The sequence below is a fragment of the Mixophyes fleayi genome, chromosome 12 (genome assembly GCF_038048845.1).
Source record: "Mixophyes fleayi isolate aMixFle1 chromosome 12, aMixFle1.hap1, whole genome shotgun sequence".
NCBI classification, from domain to species: domain Eukaryota; kingdom Metazoa; phylum Chordata; class Amphibia; order Anura; family Limnodynastidae; genus Mixophyes; species Mixophyes fleayi.
The window spans coordinates 22,843,204-22,870,013 of record NC_134413.1 but is presented as its reverse complement, the minus strand read 5'-3'; the positions used below and the strand labels follow the sequence as shown (position 1 = coordinate 22,870,013).

The 26,810-nt window shown below is 40.7% G+C and overlaps 2 protein-coding genes across 2 annotated transcripts in view; one reads left to right on the top strand and one right to left on the bottom strand.

Annotated features, from left to right (window-relative positions):
- Positions 1 to 7,878, top strand: part of PCNX4 (pecanex 4) — a 26,292-nt gene extending 18,414 nt beyond the window's left edge. Inside the window, 6 exon segments of the mRNA XM_075192954.1 lie at positions 1,138 to 1,324; positions 1,327 to 1,494; positions 1,529 to 1,669; positions 1,672 to 2,196; positions 4,272 to 4,450; positions 7,299 to 7,878. Of these exon segments, the coding sequence (XP_075049055.1) occupies positions 1,138 to 1,324; positions 1,327 to 1,494; positions 1,529 to 1,669; positions 1,672 to 2,196; positions 4,272 to 4,450; positions 7,299 to 7,550 (1,452 nt within the window). The 3' untranslated portion in view covers positions 7,551 to 7,878.
- Positions 7,879 to 8,762: 884 nt separating this feature from the next.
- On the bottom strand, positions 8,763 to 17,317 carry DHRS7 (dehydrogenase/reductase 7). Its single transcript, XM_075192557.1, has 7 exons — positions 16,986 to 17,317; positions 16,600 to 16,752; positions 14,591 to 14,697; positions 13,636 to 13,875; positions 12,941 to 13,063; positions 11,193 to 11,408; positions 8,763 to 9,147 (listed from the first exon to the last, which is right to left on the bottom strand). Exons 1-7 carry the CDS (start codon positions 17,116 to 17,118, stop codon positions 9,112 to 9,114), a joined length of 1,008 nt encoding a protein of 335 aa, XP_075048658.1. The 5' UTR covers positions 17,119 to 17,317; the 3' UTR covers positions 8,763 to 9,111.
- Positions 17,318 to 26,810: the final 9,493 nt, after the last annotated feature.

Here is a 26,810-nt window from a genome sequence, read left to right as displayed (position 1 = left end):
TTTTTTCAAACCCGCAGTTTAGTAAATATACCCCATAATATGCTACAATGACTGCATGATAAAGACTCCCAAACAGATGTGAGACCTCCCATGACTACAGGCCTTTATACACGGAATATATCTTGCTCATTATCATCGTTATATTTGGTTTCATTCAGTTCTTTTAATTAGTAGTTCAAATTTCATGCAAGACCATTTACATTTTATGTTTGGTGTTCCAGTTAGTGGCATTATATAGGGTATAATAGAACTCTGGTTCACCTTTGTGACTGATAATGATTCATATTACAAAATGGCTTTAGAAGAAACTCTTTGTTGGGCAATAGTGTATTGTAATCCAATTACTTCATACTTTCCCAAAAAAAAGAGCCTACATTAAAGTACAACCTCTCAAATTGATTAAATAGCTTACATGCAGCATTCATTTATACTAACCTGGAGCAGGACTAAGCTGATCTTGTAGCTTGTCCTCTGGCTTCAAGAGGGACTGAAAATTTCTTAGACTTCTATTGCACAATTATTTGCCATCTTATTTGAATGGGATGGTCCATTCAAAGTGCATGGCATATCATTGATTGGCAGCTAGCTAGTTGTTCAAGTGGATGATGAAGCAGACAAGTATGTCAAGTGCTTCCACTCTATGGAGCTGTAGACAGTGTAAGAATTATGAACAGAACGAGAAAGTCAGAGATTACCAATGTGAAAATATTTCATCCATTTTTACATCCGGCAAATATTATATTTATATCAAAGTAGTATAACCTGACAACTGTAAAGTACATAGAAATATTGAATACCAAGTTCTTTGAAAGAAAGTTATAATATATGAGTGTCATGTAAAAGGTTGGAAACCACTATTTTCTTATGGTTTGGGAAACTTCATAACATGTTTGTAACTGTTGCGAGATTTCGCATTTTTCTCTGTGAATAAACATGTTTCTTAGCCCTTTACGGTTCCCTAAAACTGAATACATGGGTGTTCAAAATGGGAATCACATCTATGACAGTGATCAATACTTATCCCAGTTTGTACTTCGTTTACCAGAAGATGGCCATAGTGGGCAGTAATGTCATGAGCATTGACCAACAGCCTGGTTATGGTGGTGATCATCGTTCTGTTTTCTTTTCCCCCAATAGGGATTAGAGTTACAGGAGACCTCTTGTCATACAGCCGAAGCTCGGAGAGTAGATGAAGTTTTCGAAATGGCATTTGAACAGGCAGAAAATTCCGGTCGATTTGCCCTAAATAACCATTTTGGGAACGTTTTGACACCGTGCACCGTTGTTCCAGTAAGAGTGTATTCCGATGCCAGGAACGTCTTGTCTGCATAATCGACTCGCATGAGAACTTGAGACAATTCAGAGATGATTTCATTAAAGTGCTTCTGTGGTGCTAATACAAACCTGCTACAAAAAGTCTAAAGCACAAGAAAACACAGATCTAGAACAAAAGGAAACAACGAGATTTCCATATCTGAAAAACACCAGGTATCCGTGGAACCTCATCTGGTGGAATATAATGATTCAGCAAAGGACATGGAAAGTCTCAATGAAGACGTTGGTGATGAGTGGTCTGACGACGACATATTTGAAATTCTTCCCCATCCAAAGAAAACTAAAGTTAAACCAATTGTGTCTGCGACTGGCGATGGCTTCTCTATCCCGGCAGCGTCCACACACATGTGAATGCTTATGTAGAGCAAGATGTAGCAGTTGACAAACTTTACTCAATGGTGGGTTTTGGTCTTCCCGCGAGCGACAAAGGAAACACAACTCGTGTTGAACATTTCAAAATGGTCGAATTCAATTCCTCGTACTCTAAATTTCTCAGCATACCTCAGGACTGGATTTTGGGTTCCTTAATTAATTTGAAAATGAGCGAGATGAAGCACACGTTTCCCACAGACTGGTATGAATTTGTTTTGACTCAGTTAGATTTCCACCATTTCGATGAGAAACCTTCTGTGTTACTCAAGGAAGTTATCGGAGACAAATCGCTAAGAGACCAATATATTAAAGGACTGACCTCTATTTATTATGCTTTCTTCGGCATGGAAAACTCATCTCCCAGCTCTGCCTGGCTGTTTAGAGCTTATTTGGGTGGTATCCCATGGTCCGTTGCGTTGGACTGGCTAACTGGAAATCCGGAATTGTTTCAACTTGCACTCAAGGCTTTCAGGTAAACATTTTACACTCCATAAAATATAATGCTTATTGTACTGCTACCTTATAAGTATGGATAACTTTCAATGTATTTTTAATGAATGTTCAGTGAAGCTGTGCACCTTTTGTCTCTACGTTCTTCTAATTGTCCATCTTTCGGGATTATGTGTGTGTGTGTTTGTGTGTGTGTGTGTGTATATATATATATATATTATATATATATTATAGAGATATATAAGAGAGAGAGGTAGATAAGTATATGATAAATGGCTAATTTTTTTTCAGAAGTATATTGGCTTCTGAGTTTATTATCGCATCAGCACTTTATATTACGTTTTTGTTCTAGTGTGTCTCCGGTCTTTGTAGGTATGTTTGGTAAGATGTCCTTTTTTTTTATAAAAAATTTATATCTTCAATTCTGTCTGATGCATGCCATGTCCACGAATGGATGATTTGATTTATTTTTTATATTTTTACACTTGTTTCCCTTACCCTTGTTATTGTATGTGTGAGGCACACTGTACAGAAATTAAGCCAGTTGGAATTTGGCCTGATTTTATTCAGCCACTGAAATTCATGCCCTTTCAGAGCATTATAATCCATTACAGTGTAGCCCCATCTTACCAGTGTACAATACAGAGCGCCATTCTGATGACCAGCGCTCCTAACATACGTAGTACTCACCTCTTATACCCACTGTCACAAAGCCCTGAACTCTTAAGTGGTGCCGTGTCTGATCAGTACTCAGCCGGCAGCATATCTGCAGCTCCTGGTGACAAAGGGAGAAGGGAATGATCTCTTCAGTAGAACGGAGACTCTGTGAATTTATTTCAATGGGGGCCCGCGACAATGAGTGTATTTGGGAAGCAGAAGATGCTGATTAATGAGCAGTCTAAAGAAAAAAAAAAAAGGATAGCCGGTTATTCAACACCAAAGTGCAAATGTGCAGCAGCCAATTTACTAACCTCGGAATCTGTGTGCGCAGCGCTTTTCATATTGCACAACTGGGTCTAATTATCCCCCCCCTGCATAACATGGGGCACCCCCATATTCGTTTTTGTTTTATTTTTAAATTACCGCTCAAATTTGTTTTTCTTTGCAGACAAGGGATTAACTATAAATGCCTGTAGCCTGCGCTCTGCAAGAAACCCTGATCTGTTCAGTTTTTGTTTTTTTTTCATCATGGCCCCGAAATCCATGCTGTTTTCCCTAAAAATGGGCGCATGAGGTTACAACCCATAGCCTGGCCCTTGCATAATGGCCCTAATTAGTTTTGATCTGTCTAATGCAAGCTAGATGAAGGATGTAACGTCTGAATGAAGATAACATAACCTTGATTATTACATGTGCTGTATTATCTCCTATGCAATTGTTAACATTTTCAGTATTTTTTTTCATTGTCATTTTGATAGCGTTATGTTTTCTTACAAGCACCTGACACTCTTTGCTTTTATTATAGTGACAAGGGGCCTGATTCATTAAAGAATCTTAACTTGAGAAACTTCTTATTTCAGTCTCCTGGACAAAACCATGTTAGAATGCAAGGGGGTGCAAATTAGTATTCTGTTTTGCACATAAGTTAAATACTGACTGTTTTTTAATGTAGCACACAAATATCAACTTTAAATGTCAGTGTACAAATAAGCTATCAAGTATTTGTGTGCTACATGAAAAAACAGTTAGTATTTAACTTATGTGCAAAACAGAATACTAATTTGCACCCCTTGCATTGTAACATGGTTTTGTCCAGGAGACTGAAATAAGAAGTTTCTCAAGTAAGATCCTTAATGAATCAGGCCCAATGTTTTATTGTAGAAGCTGTATATGCTTAGTACAGTACAGACATGTCTGAGAGATGCTGGTTCCAAACAACATTGCAAGTCTGTCTCATACTCCTGTTTTATAGATGATTATATGTAGATATGTAGACAAATAATGCTTTGTGGAGAATGGCCTATGTCTCTGTGTGCTACTAAACAATTTATATAGAAATAAAACATTAAAACAAGTACAATATCCCTATAACCTTCTTTTCCACGTGACACTGCATGCACATAAAACCTTTACAGACTTTGCACCCTCTGAACCTTATCTTGTAGGTATATCGTTCAAGCTTATGGTTGATAAAGCAAGTCTGGGACCTGTGGAAGATTTCAAAGAACTTCTCAATTATCTTGAAGAGTATGATAATGATTGGTACATTGGTCTGGTGTCAGACTCCGAGTGGCAACAGGCAGTTTTGCAAGAGAAACCATATCTGTTCTCCCTGGGCCATGATCCAAACATGGTAAGATGTCATTATTGTGGTAGCTGTAAATATGGATTATCTTTATAGAGCAAAACACAAGTATTTAGAGTTGAATCGAGGCATATCTTAGTCAAGATAGCCCTGGGCAAATGCTGCTTTGGTCCTGGCTTAAAATCATTCCTAGTGATGAAAATGGCTTGTCGGGCCAATAGGTACCAATAAAATGTAGAAATAGTAAATGATTAGCATTTAATTCCCTTTCAAGTGTGGCGGTAGATAGCGATACCTCTGATGAACAACATGTCTTGGTTAGAGGTAACATACTAGATAGGATATCAGAACTAGTAACAATCCTGAAAAGATTAAAATCTGCAAAAAGCTGCCAATGATGACTGAGTCCATGATCTGCAAGTCTCAACCTTGGCCTCTTAAATTAAATTCAGACCGATAAATATTATGCCACTCGTGAGCCTTACAGATATGTTCTCATCCTAGTTATAGTAATGTGGCAGCCGGATCAAGAGCTACGAGTTTTCTAAAGAGAGAATTGTTATGTCCATGACAAGAACCAATAAATGCAGCCTCGGGAACTAACACAGCATTATCTGGGTCAGGCAGCAGCCAATGGGAAAACTCAGCCAGACTTTAATGTAATAAAGCTGTTATAAGCAATGTCCTGTCTGCCCCTTGTTTCACGTTTTGTAATCTCAAGTAATGAGTTCTCACTTTTATTTTAATTATACAGCAGCATCTTAAATATTGGTGCTTTATCTTTTTGATAAAGCGCTGGCATATTACACAGCGCTGTACATTGTGGGGATCATGTCACAAACAAATGACATGAAACAGAAGTTAAAGATGGCTCTGGCCAAATGAGCTTACAATCTAAGTGGTGCGAGGAACACATGATACTTTTTATAACCCGTTGGTGTTTTACCGAGACCTTTTCTTTGTTGTACATCACTAATAGAAGAAGCGACGGGCACAGCATGTAGCAGACCTAGTCTCCTGCCAGAGACTTCCTAGTTGAGATGGGGTCAGAGACTGGATGCACGAGAGTTCCTGGCCTCTAACCCACATTGCACAATAGTGGTTTTTATTTAGATTTTTACCTGACCTGAATTCTTATGGTTATTACACTAGATAAGCAGATGACCTCGGCTGCTTCTGATCACTCACTAGTAGAGTAAGTTCAGATTTAAAAAATAAGTAACTACAAGGCAGTAAAGCAAAGTTTATTACTTGTTTATATGACTTCAGTCATGAAACCTGCAGATTAGAATGGATTGCTGTGTCTAAATGGTGAGATCACAGACAGGTGCAATAAGTACTCTGTACAGTGCACTGTGGTTAAAGAAGACATTAGAGAGGCTCTAACCATTTATTTTTTTCAAATGTCTAATAAATATTAAAGGATGAATTTATACAAATATTCTAGTTAAGGGACTTTACTTTCATTCTATGAGTTGCCTGTTAAGTACAGTTCTGTTATTTGCCTTTTGTACCTCTAATTCCCCTGGTCTCCTCCCAGAATTCTCCTGACCATCTGAGATCTGATAATCCTCTTGCACTATAATAAAACAGGGGTATAGCACATCATTTGGGAAATAACCTGGGTCTGGTAGGGTCCAAAAATATGACAGAGTAGATCAATAAGTGATGAACACAACGTTTTAAGTTTGTACAATAACATACACCTATATTTACCATCTACATTTTCCTGTGCAAGGCACAATTAAGCATAGAAAACTTTTGATGGTAAATGTTCCTGTAAAGGAGGACTCCGTCACTTAAGCTGGGTACACACTACAGAAATTTCGACCAACTTTTTATGCCGAGCGATTTTACATGCGATCGATGGTCCGATCGCTCGGTCCATGGACTGCATACACACTAGCCTTGTTTAGGACGATAAAGGGAAGAGCGGACGTCCCTTTAGCGACTTTTTACAGCCATGTTGTCGTGAGCAATGACTGTAATTTCGTACTCACTGTTCTGGATCGGTCGGAAGTTTATACACACTACACAGCGGAAACTAGATTGGAACGAAAATATTAAACGGTACGACCAACCAAATGAGGCTATAATTGTCCATTTGGGCAGACTTTCGACCATCGTGTCACTGCACACACTGACCCGACTTTTGAACGAGCGGTCGTATGTCAGCTGATTTAGCCGAATATTGGATGAAAACCGTGTAGTGTGTACCCAGCTTTAGGCCCAGTGTTCTGTGCTTCCACCAATATCTATAAAGCACCAGATCGGCCACACAGGTCGTGGTTTGTAATCTTAATACAATTTACATGTGATCTATAACTTGAGGCTAGATGTGGCCCTTCAAAGCCTTTTTTTTTTTTTTTTTTTTTTTTTTGTGGCTCGTAGCGTTTTCTAAAAGCCCCATAGGCTTTGTTGGATGACAGTATATATAATATGCACACATATATACCAAACATTTCTCTAACATGTCATTCTACAACCTATTACTTGTCAAGTCTTCATAGGACTGTTAACGGTTTAAATAAGGATTTCTGAATGGAATTGTTTTCTACAGTCAAAAAGAAAGAGAAAAATTGGTCTGTCATCTTTTAAATTTGTCTGTCTTTAAATTTGTTGTGGATTGCATTAGTTTCTTTATAGCTTTATGAATCCTAGTAATAACTTGGTATTAAAACTTGCCCATTCCTAGCAAATGCCATAGGTAACAACATTACACCAAGACTTGTGCTTGTGAAGGATGTCACATACCCACGTTCACTCCACTCTTATCGGCAGTGCTACAGCACCTACCCAGTGTATATCACAAAGGATTTTTCTGCCTTGGGTTTGATTCATGTTTTGCTCTACTAATATGAGATTGCTGTGTTGACTAATATCTATTTATATTCAGGGCGTGTACACTGGCAGAGTACTAACCCTACAAGAACAGCTGGTGCAGATCGGAAAACTTAATGCAGAAGCAGTCCGAGGTCAGTGGGCCAACCTGTCCTGGGAACTACTGTACGCTACCAACGACGATGAGGAACGCTACAGTATACAAGCTCACCCAGTGCTACTCCGCAACCTAACTGTGCAAGCAGCAGACCCACCTCTTGGATATCCAATTTATTCCTCCCTACCTCTCCATGTGCCTTTGTATTAATCCCTTTGTACTGTGTTTCTGCATGTTCCGTGGAAAACACTAATTTATGACCTAGTTATACAATAATAGATGCTGCTGTTGGACATCTTGTTTGTCTATTTTTTATTAAACTGCATGTACAGATTTGTTATGGTGTTGTTACCCTTCACATTACCTCTAAACTAGTGCATTCATTTTGTTTTATAATTCCGATAGCAATTTGACAAGCGACTTGAAATGGGTCATTGCTTCCTGTGTAAATATATGTACACTTTTCAAATATGTCTGACCAAAATGTGTATACTGTATAAAGTTTATTTTATAAAATGTTCATTTTGATTGTAGTAAACCAGAGTTTGTGTACTTGTTTTGTGCTATAATAGCAGTGAACAATTATTTTAATCATCATCATCATCATTGGAGCTTACAGTCTAAATTTCCTAACACACACAGACAGACAGAGACTAGGGTCAATTTTGAAAGTAGCCAATTAACCTACTAGTATGTTTTTGGAGTGTGGGAGGAAACCGGAGCACCTGGAGGAAACCCACGCAAACACAGGGAGAACATACAAACTCCACACATGGTTGGGAATCGAACTCATGACCCCAGTGCTGTGAGGCAGAAGTGCTAACCACTGAGCCACTGTGCCTAGTGGTTAGCATGTAAACAGGAATATCTTAGAGGGGCCCACTGTACATCATCATTTATTTATATAGCGCCACTAATTCCACAGCGCTGTACAGAGAACTCACTCACATCAGTCCCTGCCCCATTGGAGCTTACAGTCTAAATCCCACAACATAGACACACACACAGAGAGACTAAAGTAAATTTTGACAGCAGCCAGTTAACCTACTAGTATGTTTTTGGAGTGTGGGAGGAAACCGGAACACCCGGAGGAAACCCACGCAAACACAGGCAGTACAAACAAACTCCACACAGATAAGGCCACGGTCGGGAATCGAACTCATGACCCCAGTGCTGTGAGGCAGAAGTGCTAACCACTAGGCCACTGTGCTGCCCATACATGTCTGTTATGGTGATCTGACTCACCCAAGCTGGTCGCATTAACCACAAGAAATGCCTATGTCTTGGAGATATGGAGGCTCCTGGACCTCAGCACTTTATTGTACTATTTAATTTACCCTCTTCCAGTTTGTCTCTTGTCATCTTTATATATCTGCAGGAACATGTATCAATCCACCATTAGAAAATAAATTCACACTTCAATATTTTGACATATACAAATTATATTTCATGTCCAGATAGATTCTGCTCATCTTTAAATTAAACAGTGTTCATCACATTCTTACTACAAAAACAAATCCTTATGAATATTTTTGGTCAAATGATTCCGGAGTGTAGAAAAAAAAAAAAATGTAAGGTACAATTGTATATAAGTTTCGACCGAAAATTTGGTGCTGTTCATCACAAACTAATTACAATAAATCTAATTTGAGGATGAATGAAACTTCTGCTGCTGAACAGCTCTTGGAAGGAACATCTCTGCAGTGATGCGATGGTAGATTGTATAAATTAGCTAATTCGATCTTCTGAGTGATATTTGACAAGATGTCTGTTAGGTTTTCTTTGTAAAGTAGGAAGAATCGGCATCCTGCAACAGAAATATACATTTTGTTAGATAAAATTGATAAAGACATCAGGGTCAGAAGGTAGTCACACCTAGAGGCAATGCACCTGTTAGAGCTTGTACATGGAAGCATTGAGAAAGGACAGGAGTGTAGACAGAACTTTGTCCTAGCTATAACAGAGCGTTAGCAGTGCGTCCATTAACACCTCTCAAAGTATACATGCAGCATAGCATACTGTAACTCCATTGTATTTTACCGAGTATAAACACTTCTGAATGCTGCAGCCAATCATGCAGACTGCTTGTCCGAGACAGTGGATATCATCATCATCAATATAGCGCCCCTAATTCCGCAGCGCTGTACAGAGAACTCATTCACATCAGTCCCTGCCCCATTGGAGCTTATAGTCTAAATTCCCTAATATAGACACTCACAGACAGACAGGCAGACACTAGGGTCAATTTTGATAGCAGCCAATTAACCTACCAGTATGTTTTTGGAGTATGGGAGGAAACTGCAGCACCCGGAGGAATCCCATGCAAACACATACAAACTCCACACAGATAAGGCCATGGTCGGGAATCAAACTCATAACCCCAGTGCTGTGAGGCAGAAGTGCTAACCACTAGATATGTCTGTTTCCTTAGATCTCTGCATCAAACAGACTTTGTGAATGCACCTTTAAGGGTTTTAAATCACACCTGTGTGTACTACGTCTTAAAATGCCCCGCCCCCCCGTGAGCTACAAACTGAGGTGGCAGCCATTTTATGGCCTATACCAATCAATACATTAGGCACTAGTGAACTGAAAGGCTGAGTATTGATTCAGCACAGATAACGGCTGCCTCTTCTATGCAGGCAACACATATCCTTTTGAATTGTAATTCCACCCAGAACTATCCAAGCCTATTCACCCAGGGATGGCCATTCATGAGGAAACTTCTGATACTCCATTTTGGGTAGAATTATTCTTTAAAGGTCTCTTTACAAAATCTTTGACTTGTTTTTCCTATTGTTTTCGATAACTTTTAGCAGCCCTCCATCTTCCCCCATATATCAGAAGTAGGCAAGTTATGGCTGTTTTGGGTGTTCTCCAAGTGTGACCTGCTTGTGTACAAATAAATATATCATGTAGCATCGATGGAGCTTGGGGGGGAGGACAGTTTAACCTATCACGTTCCTCTGTATATCCACATTCTGTCCTAACTTGTATAATGCTTCCGAGACTGATAATCTCTTGTCCTACATGAAATCACCATTTAAAACACTGTTTTACATCTCGGACAGCAATGCTTTCTGGAATATTGGAAGAGATACAAGCACAATGTAAATATAGACACAGATGTACTTGTAGCATACACTTTTTCTTGCCTCTATCCCTCACCCTAAATATAAACCGTTACATTAACGTAATGCACACTAAAGAAACAGGTCTCTAATTTTTTTCTTAACGGTTCTAATAAGGTATAAATTAGTCATATAGACTTTTGCAGCAAATCATATTTTTGCAATTAATTATGTAAATTCAACTGCCCTCAAAAGCTGCAGCCCAAGACAGCTACTTCAATTTGCCTTATTATAATAACACTTTAGGACATCTCCATTTTGTCTGTGGCAATGTCCATTGGGGGTGGAGGGTAGGAATTTAGAAAACAAAACCTAGCGCAAGCTGTCTTTTAATGATTTTGTTTTGCTAGCTTCAACAGGGTGTATTCTCTTACACATCTGTTCACAGCATAGTAATTTATAAGTCTAGGGGCAGCACTGTGGCTTAGTGGTTAGCACTTCTGCCTCACAGCACTGGGGTCATGAGTTCAATACCTGACCATGGCCTTATCTGTGTGGAGTTTCCTCCCACAGTCCAAAAAACATACTAGTAGGTTAATTGGCTGCTGTCAAATTGACCCTAGTCTGTATCTGTCTGTTAGGGAATTTAGACTGCTAGCTCCAATGGGGCAGGGACTGATGTTAGTGACAAATATTCTCTGTACAGCGCTGCGGAATTATCTCTCCCCCTTTATCTATATGATCAATTGAGAGGACAATGAGTGTTATATACGGCACTTACCAATCCACTTTTAAAGTTTTGTATTCTTTTCTGACCGACTTTCCCTGTTAACCACGCTGCCCATGTAGGAGCGTACTGCCAGAGGTAACATATCATTAAATAGGGCTGGTCTGAAATCCAAGATTCATTCAGGTCATTCGCTGCTGTAATCAAAATAAGGCGAGAGCAGCGTTCCGTTGGCATCTTGTAAGTCTGATCTGCAGTAGGAACAAGTTCCTAGAACAAGAGAAGAAACATGTAATTATACGTGTGATGTGTTCAATCACTAAAACATTTTTATAGAATTCGAACAGTTATGTAAATCATCTCTCTTGATGACAGGAACCTTCTACTATGGACAGACCACCTATGTCCTCTGGCCAGATGGCCGGCAGCTAGAAAGCCTGGAACTCAATGCCTGGAGTAGGGACCTGGGGTGCCTGAAAGTCACTAGAGGAGTGATGACCCCCACATTTGGCAGATTAGGGCACATCACACAAATTCCACTTTTTATGCTGCACCCGCACTTTTGTCAGTGCACATACAGGGGGAACGCTGGGGCCCTCTTTCATGATCACTACTATTTAATTTATTTTTTTCACCACATTGTCACTGTCACTTTGTCCTTACAGGAAGGAGGTGTGGCGTTGAGGCTCCCATCTCACTAAAATCTGAGCTCTCACCCTTGTGGGGGTAAGGTACAATAGGCTGCAGCAGATCTCAGGGTAAAAGGGACCCCCCTAGCCTTGTAGTGAAGGGGGGTCTGGGGGGACCTTATGAGAAGGACCTGAAGATACCATACTCTAGAGCATTTTTTGTGTTTTTACATTTTTTTTTGTTTTAGGACACTAAGGGGTATATTTACTAAACTGCGGGTTTGAAAAAGAGGAGATGTTGACTATAGCAACCAATCAGATTCTAGTTATTTATTTAGTACATTCTACAAAAGGACAGCTTGAATCTGATTGGTTGCTATAGGCAATGTCTCCACTTTTGTAAACCCGCAGTTTAGTAAATATATCCCTAGGCATTTTCATTTTGTTCTGGGCAAAAGACAAAAAAAAATCTGAAGGTGTAAATACAAAAAATAAAGAAATAAATAATGAGTGAAAGCATTAAATATTAAAGCTTTAGATGTGCTATTCACCAGTGTCCCAAATGTCTCTTAGGATTCCATGCAGCTCTCCTCTCTAGGAGTGCCAGGTGGCCAGTTTCCAACAGGTTGAACTGGCATCAATCCCCCTCCCCTGTCAAATTCACATTAATGGGAAGTTCACAGTAGGGAGTCATCAACACTTGTTGGAGATAATTTCTGTATGGAAATGTTAGAGCTATGCAGGACTTGTTGGATACCAGGGTGTAGCCAAGGTAAGTATACTTTTGTTTGTTTTTTTTATTTTAGCACATTTTGGACTTCACCCCAAACTATTTTTTCTGTGTTTTGGGTGGACTTCTTTAAATGGCTTACAGCAGACAACCACTTTAACTCCGTTATATACAGTATATGTGCAATACAATTTCAAACAACTTTGCTTTTCTCGTGGCATGGGTACATTTCCATATGTATCTGTGATAGTTACAAAAATGTGTTTTTATATAGGATCAACTCTTTTATATTTAATAATTTTGTAACACAGGGAAATTAGTATTTCATTTTTTGGACAATAGACCTCTAAAGTACAGTGCTGAAAGATGTAAAGGAACCTGTAAACAGAACTTATCTCATGGACAATAACTTGGCATATCATTATTGTAAAGGTAAATGTTACCTGATCCCTCTGTTCCATAAAAGCATTCTCCACTATCTTTGATTGAACAGGTCCTGGGCATATGATGCTAACAGTAATACCTGGATAACTCCCCAATTCAATTCGTAGACTATTGAAAAATCCCTGAAAAAAAAGGAACCAAATATATAATTTTTTTTTTTAGAAAGACTAAACTGAAGGCACCCACACACGTGCAAACATTTTCAGGTGTAGGAGATCCTATATTTATGCCAAGTGCGATACTCAATATGGATCCAATTCAAAGTATCGTTCAGAACCAAGTTTACGTTTGATAATTCCGATCAAGGCTGCCAAGAAAAATTATTTTGGGCACCAGTACAGCAACTTGCTGGGACCCCTTCCATAGCTGCTGAAGGAGGAGTGTCCAAACCAGGTTGGTGGCTCCACACCAAACAGGCAAGTGCTCCCCATACAGGTTCGGCCCCCTTGTACCGCTCCCCTTGGTGCCCGATTCTGGTTGCCCAGTACTTGAAAACAAATGTATTGCTCAATACGTGGGCAGATTCCAGGATCAGAATCAAGTGATCTTTTTTCTGCATATGCTTAATATATCAGGATGCTCATCCTTAATCTGTTCTGTGTGTGTATGTACAAAATCAATTCAAACAATTAAAACATTTCTACAAAAAAGGTGTTTAGTCTTAAAACATACTGTACCCAACTTAAACATTTACCTGAAGAGCATGCTTACTGGCGGCATATCCAGAAGACAGGGGCACCCCGATAAATCCTGTCATACTGCTTATTGTGATAATCTTTCCTCTCTTCCTTTCGATCATGTGTGGTACCACATACTTAGTTAGAGAAACCGTTCCCAAAAAATTAATCTCCATCAATCCCTGATAGACATCCAGCTCCGTATCCACAAACAGCGAACGCTGGCTCCGTCCACCATTATTCACTAAAATGTCAATCTGTGGGGAAGAATAAATAAATAAGGTTATGCTAAAAAAAACAATTTAGATCTCAATCTGACAGAAAACTTGTGTGACTGTGGCTGGAATATCAAGGGCGAGATCTGCGAACTGCCCCAATATAGCCGTGTGCATGGCCCCAGAATAAGGACAATACCATCCCAATAAAAAAAAAAACCTGTCGGATAACCATGGTAAATGACACACCAAGTATGAAACTCCACAGTAATTTAGTCACTTATGATAATTGTGTGCCACTTTCTGTCATAGGTGTTCATAATGGAACCTGACGTTTGGATTGGCCCGTGCAGTGTCTTTAAGAAGCAATTATGTTTCTGATTGGTCCCAAAACGACTAGTTATCCAGACCAAAGCTAAAAGAGAACTGACTGGATTTTGAGAGGGTCTATTAAAAGTTGACTGATGACCCTGATCCCTATAAGTGCGCCGTCATCAGCCTATTTGGTACCAAGCGTTCCTGTTTTTATTTTTTTGGCCACATCACTGCATTTGTCCTCTCTAGCTATGATTAGCCTGGCCAAACTGAATACCGATCTGAATGTTTATCCATCAGGACAAACAACTGTGCTACATAAGAGAACATGTATTGGTAATACATAATGTATGGGGTGCAGAGTCAAAATGAAGTCTGTTTGTATATGTGCCGATGTTTCTATTTCATCATAGTATATAAAGAAACATGAACAATCACTTACCCTGCCAAAATGTTTTAACACTCTGTCAGTCGCTGATTTGTGTGTACTTGTATCGGAGAGGTCAAGGGGAACGATTAACACATTGCTCTCTTCTAAACTGCTGATTTCTGGTAATCAAAACAAAACAAAATCACATGAATTGAAAAATATTTTAATATAGTCTTTTACATGCCGCCAACTCTCAACCTAGTGTAGGATGTACAATACCAATTCAGTTCTCAGAAAACCATTTAGGCTATAGGAAAACCTCTGGTCAGAAAGGAGTTGTGATGAGTTGAAGTGTAACCATCACCACAGACAGCCATATTGTGAGATGATCCTATCAACTCAATAGTAACCAGTGACAACACTGCTGGTCGCGAGTGTATACACACTGCAGAATTGGAACGACATTGTTCCATCGTTGAGATTTTCGGTTGGTTTAAAAAATCAAATGAATGATAATTGTTCATTGTTGTAGCGTACACACTAATGCGATATCAGGCCGAACGGTCATTTATCGTGTGGTTGACCCAATACTTAGCTAAAAGCCCTGTAGTGTCTACCCAGCCTTACTCCAAAGGCAAGACATGTCTTTTTCCTTGATTAATGTGTCAGGCCACAAGTTGTCAGACACTCAATTCATAGATCTGCTCTCTGCTTGCCCATCAGACACAATTATCCATGTCATACATGGAAAGAATCAAAAACAGTCCTGACCCACATTATGGGGCTCTCAAGAAAACTAAAAGCAACAGAGACGCTGGAAAGGTTTTCCACCGACCTCATATTGTCAGACCTGAAAGCCATATTAAGAATCACTCCACAGGAATCAGGCCCTCCTCCATAACAAAAGTCTGGGTCACAGGATTCAAGTTTGTCTACTGATTCCATAGGCAAACCGAGGTGGGGGGGGGGGGTTCCTAGTGCCTGGAAACCCCCCTTCCCAGCCTGGGGTACTGTATACTTGAGGTAGCTGGAACCTGCCCTTGGACCAGCCACTTTGCAGCTTGTGTGCAGATCGTTTCTGTCTACACTGTTCACAGCCATCTCTCCCCAACAAGTATTGAAAGCAGCAAGAACAGGTAGGATAGAGCAGGACAGTCTGTCAACTGTTCTGACACACTCAGTCAGGACTTTGTCCTGATTGTAGGGACAGTTGGGAGGTATGTCCCGCTTCACACGGCTCTGCTCGAAAAGGGAGAGCTGTGTGCCCCTAACAGTAGTGCACGCAGCATTGCCCGTGTATATGATGGGGATAGGAAGAGTTGAAGAGCAGCCAAGCACTGTCTAATATTATAGTCACGCCCCAAAGCATTCTGGCCACTCCCACTGGCGGTGTGGCATGGAAACCCCTCTCTACAAATCCTGCGTTTGCCCCTGGATTCCCCATTTTCTCATCTCGGAGTGTAAGTTGACCTTCAACACGAAAAAAATATATATTATTTAAAGAGCACAGAAGATACATGCTCACCCTCCTCCACCCAGTGCCCACACCCTGCAACTGAGCCATCTACTTAAATTTCTTAAGTACAGAGTCTGGGAGAAGCTTCTATCTCTGGCCTGTACAAACAGCCTATTATTTTGGTATATTCTGATTTTTGTCTGGAAAAAAAACAAAAGAGTGAGGGCACATCTCAGCGGAGCAAAGCGTTTTCTGTGGCTACGCAACACTAAAGATGCAGAGATTCGTATAGTGTGCATCTGTAAAGCAAGTCTGGGCTAGTGACCTTCCCAAAAACTCTTCTGGCAATTGGTGCAGCAGTAAGAGAACACAACAAACTGCTAGAAGTATCTACAAATGATTTTCATTTTTAAATTTCCATTATTTCTTCCTTGCTCTCAGCATCTATGTGGTAATTGCACCAAGAGATCACAATGGCAGCTCACAGCCTGTAAAATCTAACCATGTTAAATGTTAGAGGCAGTCAAGTCGGATGTAAAATAATATGAAAATGATACTAAACAACAAAACTACTAGTAAAACAACACAAACTGCATAACATAAATGCCAATTAAAAAGTACATACCAATGCATCTTTGTTTCACTCTCAGCAGTTCAGCTTCTCTTCTGGATGACAGGACTAGTGAAGCACCTAATTTCGCCAATTGGTAACATAATTCCTCCCCAATACCACTTGATGCACCGGTCACCCAAACAACGCTGCCACAAAGTTTACTCTCTGCAAAATAAAAATATAAAAATTATATATACATAGCAAAAAATTATATATATATATATATATATATATATATATATATATATATATATATATATTATATATAAAATGTGTCTGGTTACAATAAATGGAAACTTTTTCCAAAGGTTATTTACATTAGACATTCAGAGAGCCAGAGTTATAGACATACAACCCATGTTTATTTTATTGTGGATCATTGTCTTGCAGTTAATTACCTGGAGAGTGACCAAAGCGTTCAGCCCACAACAAACTTAAGTCTGCATCAGCCTTAATAAGCCTAATGAGCTGTATGAGAAAGTAAAGCAGGCAGCAGAGTAGCAGTATTATGAATGCAGTGAGCAGATCCATGTCTTAGTACGTGCAGCTTACACAGGAGGGGGCTTCTCTTGTCGGGTCTGACAGTGACTTTATAATACCCGGAATCAGAGTTTGCCCTTCTCTTGTCAGTTACTGAGAGGAACAGGAGGGATCTCCCCTTCAGTCCTCCTCCTATTTCCCTCCATGCAGCGGAAGCCAGGCTTGTCCTACAGCCTCCATGTTACATACAGGCAGCGGCTCTGCGGGGCTGTTACATAACTGCATGAAGATGCCAAGATGGAAGCCCTGAGTGCTGCTGCTGCAGCCATACTTATAGCTGTAAAAGATTAAACAAATGCCCTGAGGTGTTTAATGCTGAACAATGGTCATCTAACAAATGTCACTGGCATATATCACCACTTAAGTGCGAATAATGGGTCTATACATTTTTGCAGCTTACTGTAAGGAAGGGTGTGTGCGGTTGTTTTGTTTTCCAGATAAATGGGCTGGAAATGTTTATTAAGTTCACAATTACACGTTAACAGATTTTTATCACATTGTGATTTTTTTATTAGATGTACAAAGGGTAATATGCACCATACACACAGCTATGGTGATCTGGTCCCTCTGCAGCTATGGTGATCTGGTCCCTCTGCAGCTATGGTGATCTGGTCCCTCTGCAGCTATGGTGATCTGGTCCCTCTGCAGCTATGGTGATCTGGTCTCTCTGCTTGAGCACCGAATGCCATGATTTGTCCTGTTTATGCTGCATAGCTGAAGCCACATTGGAAAAGCATCCTGTCACTGGCTGGAGAGCCTATTAATCAATCACATTTATCATTAAAATCGACACATATATAATGACTAGGCTGGGGCATCACAGCAGATATCCCTGGCTATTTGAACACAAAATTAGTCCTATGGGGAGTGCTATTTTGCACCATTTAACAAGTTCTTAAAATCAAAGATTTATAGAACTTGTGCCGGAGGGCTAATGTCAGCTGAAACTGGCATTAGCCATTGAATCCCATGGGGAGAGCATTGCGGTAGTGCAGTGTTGGCTAACCTGTGACACTCCAGGTTTGGGAAACTACAAGTCCCAGCATGCTTTGCCAATATATAGCAGCTTATAGCTGGAAGGGTATGCTGGGACTTGTAGTTTCACAACACCTGGAGTGTCACAGGTTAGCCAACACTGCGGTAGTGGGATCCTCTGATTCCTCAAAACAACTTACCTGCTCTCCCCTCCGCATGGCCACTTTGCGATAGAGATAGGAGACAGGTCTTCGCAAGAAGATCACTTTTCAGTGACTGCTGTTTCTAGTGAGGAATTTTAATCAATAGTGACAATATTTCATTCCTTATCTTTGCGATAAGGAATAATATTGAATGTGTTTAAAATGCTGTTCATAATAAATATGCCCCTTAGTGACCAGATATCGCCAACTTAGAGAGAAGTGCAGCAATAATTTGCCATTCACCTATCTCCATTTAATAAGGATGGTAGTTGTAACATTACAAAATATTGCACATTTATGTAGTACTGAGCTACTGTGTAAAACATAAGTCATACTGATATAAGCTGTGGTCGGAATGGTATGCCATACAGTCACTTCTATTGGTTTTGATTGTAAAACTATCAAATTCCATTCACTTACATTTTCCATACCATCACTTATAAATTTCCACTTCGACCATTGAATACAAATATAAACTCTTGTAAACTATATCTGTATAAGTGGTGGGTTCTGACGTTATCAGTGTTGATTAGGAAAATGTGTGTAGTATAAAGAGCAATATACCATCTACTGTAAATTATCATGGATATTAGAAGTTACTTCAGATTTCTGAGACCTATACAAGAGCACTCGAACTGCAGCTCTGTACCTATTTGTACTCTCTAATGACTTCTAATATCCTTATAAGTAGATTCAATTCGGCACAAGGGGAGGCATTGTGTCTCTGGAACAGTCCGTGGTGCGCATCAAGGCAATGTCCTTCTTACTGGCCTCCCCCGCTCTCATCTCGCTCCCCTTCGCTCCGTACTCAATGCAGCCTCTCGGCTCATTTTCCTTTCTCGCCGCTTCTCTTCTGTCCCCCCCCTCTACCAATCCCTCCACTGGCTCCCCATCCCCTACAGAATTGTGTTCAAGCTCCTCACTCTTACTTTCAAGGCCCTCTCCAACTCCACTGCTCCCTACATCTCCAACCTTATCTCCATTCACGCTCCATCCCGCCCTCTACGTTCGGCTAACGACCGTCGCCTCTCTTCCCCCCTGGTTACCTCCTCCCATGCTCGCATCCAAGACTTCTCCGCGCTGCCCCCCTCCACTGGAACCAGCTCCCCCGCTCCATCAGAACTTCCCCCAACTTGTCCAGCTTCAAACGGGCCCTAAAAACCCACCTCTTCCTTAAAGTCCTTCACTCCCCCACCCAGTGACCTCCTCCCAGTCTTCCCCTACCCCCCTCCCTCTCCTGTCCCCCTCCTTCTTCCCACCTTTTCATTCTCCTCTCCTCCCCCCCTCTCCGTCTCTGCCTCCGCTCTCCCCATTCCCTCCTCCTACCATTGTGTCTCTGTCCGTCCTACCCTCCCCTTAGATTGTACGCTCCTCCGAGCAGGGCCTCCTCTCCTTCTGTTCTCCACCACCCTAACTCTGCTCTCCAGCTCCTTGTCTCCTCCGTGAGGTCCTCCGGCCCCTGTCTCTACCCCGCTGGGGGCTCTCACCTCTAATCTAGCTGTTCATTGAGCTTCTGAGTTACTGTGCTTTCTGTTAACTACTGTGCTGTCTCACCCTGTATCGCATTTCTGTCCGTCCCTGTACGGCGCTACGGATACCTAGTGGCGCCCTATAAATAAAAATTAATAATAATAATAATAATGTCCAGCGGCACCTCGCGGCTAATTAAATCTGCCCCTTAGAATTTACAATAATGGATATATAAATCTTAGACAGTATAAGGTTAATCATCCTACAGTATCTTTGGGAAACATGCAATAAGAAAAAATGTATAGGACATGTTCTATTTCTCAAAAACTTCCTTAAAATGAAATGCAATTGGTAAAGTTTATTGATGTTCCGCTGAAAACCTAGGACAGTAAAACTACTATATTTAATTATCTAAACCAAACTGGCCCCAAATTGTTGCATGTGTGCAATCCCAATAATCATCTAGTCAGGCTTGATCAGATGTCAGACTACCTAAAAATACAGTCGCCTGCTGATCGGCCAATGGCAATTGTGTGCAGTCATCGGCCAACTCCATAACTGACCTGTGTGATTTGGTTGCTCGCTGGAATTTACACATAAGACAGATATCGGAACAAACAATATACAAATATGCTACATTTATTGTGTATTACACCAATTTAGCTTATGTGTACTTATTTGCATGCAATTCAGTGATAGCAGCTGTCTTCTTAGCTAGTAATAAATATTCGTGACTATTAAATACCCTCCTCCCATGTGCTGGCTGGAGCATGCTTATTGCGCAACTAAGAACCTTTTTGTAATAACATAAAATTGTAAGATATGATCATAAACTCCAACACTTGCAACGCAACCCACAAGTATTCCGCCATCAACAGCGGATTTCGTTTCTTCACATAAAGGGAAGGTTGGAGTTTTGCAGTCCTATATCCCTAGAATAATTAGTGTGTTAATGTGTGGTGTGGTAATGTATGTTGAAAATAGGATATACCATTAATATAACATTTAAAAACCTGCTTAGCAGGTCCACTTTAAGTCATGTAAAATGTAGTTAATGCACATGTAGGGCCTTAATAAAGGAATGTAAATTACAATTTTGTGCGTATAATACGCAAATTTGATCAGCGCTTGCCCAGAACCGGACTATACGCAACTAAATGCAGCAACGTGCAGTTCATCTTCGTGCGCAAAGGACACTTACTACAGCTTATATCTGTGGGTAAAGTCTGGTGTCATGAAGTGGAGGTGAGTGAAGAGGATTTCAGTGGGTGAGATATGGTGTTAGTGGGTGGCGTTGAGTTAGGGGTATTTTAGTGGGTGAGGGATGGTGTCAGGCAGAGCTGGATAAAGGGGGGGCTGGGGGCACATGTCCCAGGCCCCCCTCTCAGGATGTGCTAGCGGTGACAGTGTAGTAACTGGCGGATGGCCACTCCTCTGGGACCAGCCACTTTTCTTCATGTAGCTTATTTAATCAGTGCTATTTTATTTGTGGGCTCATGGTGAGGCTATTTAAATTGTTAGCAGGGCCTATTAATTTAAGGTGGGATGGTGGGACCTTGAAATTAATGCTGGGGTGGTTTGGGAGCTATTAATGGAATGTGGGCTGAGTTTGGGGAGGAGGGCTATTTATTAAATGTGAATATTAATTATTTAATGTTGGGGCTGGTTGTGGGAAATAGTTATATTTATCAAATGTAAATACTATTATACTATTTATTGCTGGGGCTGTCCTGAATCTGGTGGGGCAGTCCCGAATATGGGTGACTGTCTCACTTACTCAGGATTTGGTCCGACTATACGGACAGTTAAGAGGTATGTCCTGTTTTACGCTGCTCTGCTCGTGAAGAGAGGTGCGTGGGCCTAATAGTAGTGCACTCACTATCACCTATTACCTGCTCCACCCGTTAGTGGTAACTACTGCAGATCATTGCTGTCATCTCTCCAAGTGTGCTGCTGCAATCACCTATTACCTGCTCCACCCGTTAGTGGTAACTACCGCAGATCATCGCTACCATCTCTCCAAGTGTGTTGCTGCAAATCATTTATTACCCGTACCGCTCCTTAGTGGTAACTACTGCGGGCTGTCATGCTTAGGGTGCTACCACAGACTATCGCCTATTGGCTCCACTTACTTAGTGGTAAATGCTGCAGACTATCTCTCCATGGACTATCACTGAGCATCGCTCAGTACTCCTACTCGGTGGCTTAGTGGTTAGCACTTCTGCCTCACAGCACTGGGGTCATGAGTTCAATTCCCGACCATGGCCTTATCTATGTGGAGTTTGTATATTCTCCCTGTGTTTGCGTGGGTTTCCTCCGGGTGCTCAGGTTTCTTCCCACAATCCAAAAACATACTAGTAGGTTAATTGGCTGCTATCAAATTGACCTTTGTCTCTTTCTCTCTGTCTGTCTGTATGTGTGTGTGTGTGTTAACAAATTTAGACTGTAAGCCCCAATGGGGCAGGGACTGATGTGAGTGAGTTCTCTGTACAGCGCTGCGGAATTAGTGGCGCTATATAAATAATTGATGATGATGATTAGTGGCTAACTAGTGCCTACCTTCTTCTCTGTACTCAGTTCTCTATCACTGCTCACTGGGAACTCCCCTAGAGGGCCGCAACCTGCAGGGTGGAAGCTGCAAAGCCCAAATTCCCTTGCGGGAACCTCTGGTGAAAACCTTCCACTTTGTTAGATTCCGCGCCTCTGGGTGAAGTACCGCCAATCTCAGTTAGAACAGAAGGATCCCACTCATCCTAGTGAATCCTGACAGATCCTTTTTAATGGGTTTGTATGTATTACTCTTTCAATTGACAACATATTTCAGAGGAGAGTGGCGTTCATCGCATGCTACATGCTGTTTAAATCTCGGGACTCTGGTAGGCACAATTGCCACTCACCATTTTATGTGCTGCATTTTTAGATAATTGTATCATATGGTGGTGTTACGAAAGTGAATATTTTAATGGTTTATTACAGGACAAAGCATTATGTTGCTCTTTTCATTCCTTTTATCCTTTTGTGGTTAATGCATATGGAGTATGAAGATGCTTTGGAATATGTTATGAAAAACATTCATAATATTTTGTTGGAGAAGTTGATACAACTTAATGGCTCGGCTTGATTGAAAGTTGTGTAAGTGTATTCATAATAGAGGCTCCTGCAGTGTGGAGGTGTTTTTCACATAGGGTGTACTATTAAGGTATTGGACATACTACACCATTATTGTATTCCTTTTTTTGTAGGATATACATTTTGAGGATAAAATATCCATTGGAAAGATCAAAACACCTTATGAATCATCAGGAGAACTATTGTGATTGTGGATTGTTCCGTTCTTTGGAATCATAGGTTTGCAGGATTGTCATTTAGAACAATCTAAGTTTTATGGACACTTTACATCCACATTGTATGTTATGTGAACAAGACTGTGACCTACATACAAGTTGATGTTGTATCTAAAATCTGGGATTGATATATATGTGTAAAGAGGACAGCGACGTTATTATTCTTATCCCTTTCTTTACTATTATATCCTTGGAAAGATGGCTTCTATAGGCAAATACCTTTGCGAATCAGTTCTAGTGATTTACGATCCCATACAATATTGCCATTAACAAATGCTACTTATGATTAGCTGGTGCAGAGTTCATACTGCCTTTATCTTGTACAATATAGTTTGTAGACTATATTAGGACAGGATTCATATATACATACTTATGATGCTGTTATTAGAAATGGTATGTGGTATTTGCTGAAAAGTGTGGCATAGTGCTGTGGCTCCCAAACTTTTGCAGTTTGCGGTACCCTTAGAGTCTCCATGATTTTCTCAAGGCACCCCTTCAATATAATTACCGAGCAGTCCCGTTTTATAAGTAGTTGGGTCAAATAAACATAATAAGTATTTAGGTCAGGACAGAAATACTTATTTTCTCAATTATATTTCTGTCAAAGAATAATTTACAGCTAACTCACACTGTGTCCTCCTTCATCTCCACACACTCTGTCCCCCCTGCATCCACACACTCTGTGCCCCCTGCATCCACACACTCTGTGCCCCCTGCATCCACACACTCTGTGCCCCCTGCATCCACACTCTCTGTGCCCCCTGCATCCACACTCTCTGTGCCCCCTGCATCCACACTCTCTGTGCCCCCTGCATCCACACACTCTGTGCCCCCTGCATCCACACTCTCTGTGCTCCCTGCATCCACACACTCTGCCCCCTCTGCATCCTCGCTCTGCCCCCTCTGCATCCTGGCTCTGCCCCCTCCTTCATCTCCACACACTCTGTGCCCCCTGCATCCACACACTCTGTGCCCCCTGCATCCACACACTCTGTGCCCCCTGCATCCACACACTCTGTGCCCCCTGCATCCACACACTCTGTGCCCCCTGCATCCACACACTCTGTGCTCCCTGCATCCACACACTCTGCCCCCTCTGCATCCTCGCTCTGCCCCCTCTGCATCCTGGCTCTGCCCCCTCCTTCATCTCCACACACTCTGTGCCCCCTGCATCCACACACTCTGTGCCCCCTGCATCCACACACTCTGTGCCCCCTGCATCCACACACTCTGTGCCCCCTGCATCCACACTCTCTGTGTCCCCTGCATCAACACACTCTGTGCTCCCTGCATCCACACACTCTGCATCCTCGCTCTGCCCCCTCTGCATCCTCGCTCTGACCCCTCCTTCATTCTTTTGCTCCCCCATTGCTGTTTCCTATCACCATTCCCCTCCATTTCTTTACTTACCATACTTGACCTTCTTTCTTCTATTTCTTCTGTCTTTTCTTCTGTCTTACCAATTCGGCGGTGCCTGGGACCCAGTATCCTCTCTCCTTCCGCTTGTCACTGAATGTCGGCATTCAGTGAGAATCGAGGAGGGAGGAGGATACTCGGTCCCGGGTGCCGCCGGATTGGTAAGTTTTTGGGTTTTTTTTCTCCTCCTGGCCACGGCACCCCTGTGACAGCTCCACGGCACCCCTGGGAGCAGCGGCGCACACTTTGGGAACCTAGGGCATAGTGCCCATGAAAATCCTGTGACATCCCTGTCATATTTAGCTCACTCAGCTATCGGAATTAAAACTTGTCATCTGCTTTACCTTAATTTTATCCAGTATACTAAAATATAAATTCACTTTTAGGTGCAAAAATAAACAGATTGTTACAGGGGCCGGTATTAAAAAAATAATCAAGTATACTTATTATAATATACATTTTTAAGGATATTGCTCAACTGACATTTATTTTAGTCGTTGGAGGGCTTCATTTTGTACAGTAATTGTTAGATTATAGCATGTACTCAGTAGCATTATCCCATTATTTCATAACATTCCTTTTTTACCTATGACTAAACAGACCAGGCGTAGTGACACAGTTCTGAAAGCACCTTTGTAGAAAGCTCACAGCCTGCTCTAGCTGTGATTACATAAATTGGATTAAAAGATTATATTCATCTGCTGCTAGATTATATCCAATAAAGCACAGAAATGATTAATCTTTACAAAAGACATAGAAAAATATTTGCAAAGCATAACCTTACCTAAACATGTGGTCGATATGCGAAAACATTATCTTGTGTATAGAAAATATCTTTGTGGTCCCCATGAATAGGTTGCACATTTCAAAATATTTAATAAAGGGCTGAATAAAAGAGTAGATCTAGTTTAATCTACATTGCCCATGACATTGCATCAAATATTGGTAAACGTTAGCTTGCAATTAATTTGCATATGGTGCCAGGTCAGTGAAAGTCCCGGCTTGAGCAACACTGATTTTTATTATGTAAACATGTTGCAAAAAAGGCATCAGCCATATTATGTGTAATTTTTAAACCCATAACTTTTCATTGCTTCAGATTTGTTTATTTTGACTACTATAAACATGATGTATTCAATAATATAGACTTCTGAATACATTCATTAGAAGGGAAGAAGGGACTGATTCCAAGGAGTAAGTGTATTAAGTAGCGGTTTTGCAAATCGACCATATTCTGCAATTTGTTAGCTACATTTAAAATGGCATTGTGATTAAAGACAAGGTTTGCCTTTATACAAACAAAAACCCTTCGGTGCTACTGAAACTATAGTGATGAGGTGCCAATGCTGGGAGTCTGCAATCCCCAAAAAATATAATAAATAAACAAGAAATGAAGTGGTCACCCCACTCACTAGAAAATACTACTAGTGCACTGCAGAGAGTTAAAAAGAATATATAATTTATTAAAACACAATTTCCACACACAGAATGATTCTATGCTCAGGTATATATTAGGTATGAATTAAATCATATATTTTAAATTCAAACTGTCATCTCTCTTTTGTTATATACAGGCTATTCAATGTCTTAAGGAGAAAGAAACCCCCCCCTGCTTTACTTGGAAAAGGGAGTGAATCGGTTGGCTACAAAGCACGTTCAGTATGTTAGTTTCACATCAAACAGTGCTCCCTCTCTCCAGCCAGGACCTCTTCCATTACTGTCCTTTTCCTTGACCTAGGGTGGAGGGGAATGGTACATGCAGCGATCACCATGCTGGCCAGAATATAAATCATGCTATCCACGCTGAGTGGCATGCTAAACGGTCTGATCAGTATGCTAATCACCTTTCCAACCAGAGCCTTTCACAAGTGAGTAGACCAATTTAAATCTCCCTGTATAAGGCTTCTTGTGCATACATGTTAACATGCTAACTGAATATTTTATACTGACTTACATCGGTTTAGCCACATGGCTGTCAGCTGTAATGATGACCTCTCTCTATCTTTTATTATTATTATTATTATTATTATTATTATCCTTTATTTGTTTGGCGCCACAAGGTTACCTAACTTATCTGATTATTTCTCTATCTATTAAAGTGAATGCTGCTATTCCTTACATAGTGTGTACCAGGGTGTGCCAATTTAAATCAACATAATTTTAATCACAATTTCAATCGTGATTTAAATCATATGATTTTTTTTTTTTCTAAAAAAAAATCATTGATTTAAATCACCATTAAAAAAATCCAGGGTTTTAACAAGCTTTTAATGCT

Coding starts and splice junctions, on each gene's coding strand:
- DHRS7 (XM_075192557.1), bottom strand. CDS start 17,118: ATGGATCTGCTCACTGCATTCATAATACTGCTACTCTGCTGCCTGCTT. Junction 14,698..16,599: donor AGTGAAACAAAGATGCATTG/GTATGTACTTTT, acceptor TTTGATTACCAG/AAATCAGCAGTTTAGAAGAG. Junction 13,064..13,635: donor CCAGTAAGCATGCTCTTCAG/GTAAATGTTTAA, acceptor CTTTTTTTTCAG/GGATTTTTCAATAGTCTACG.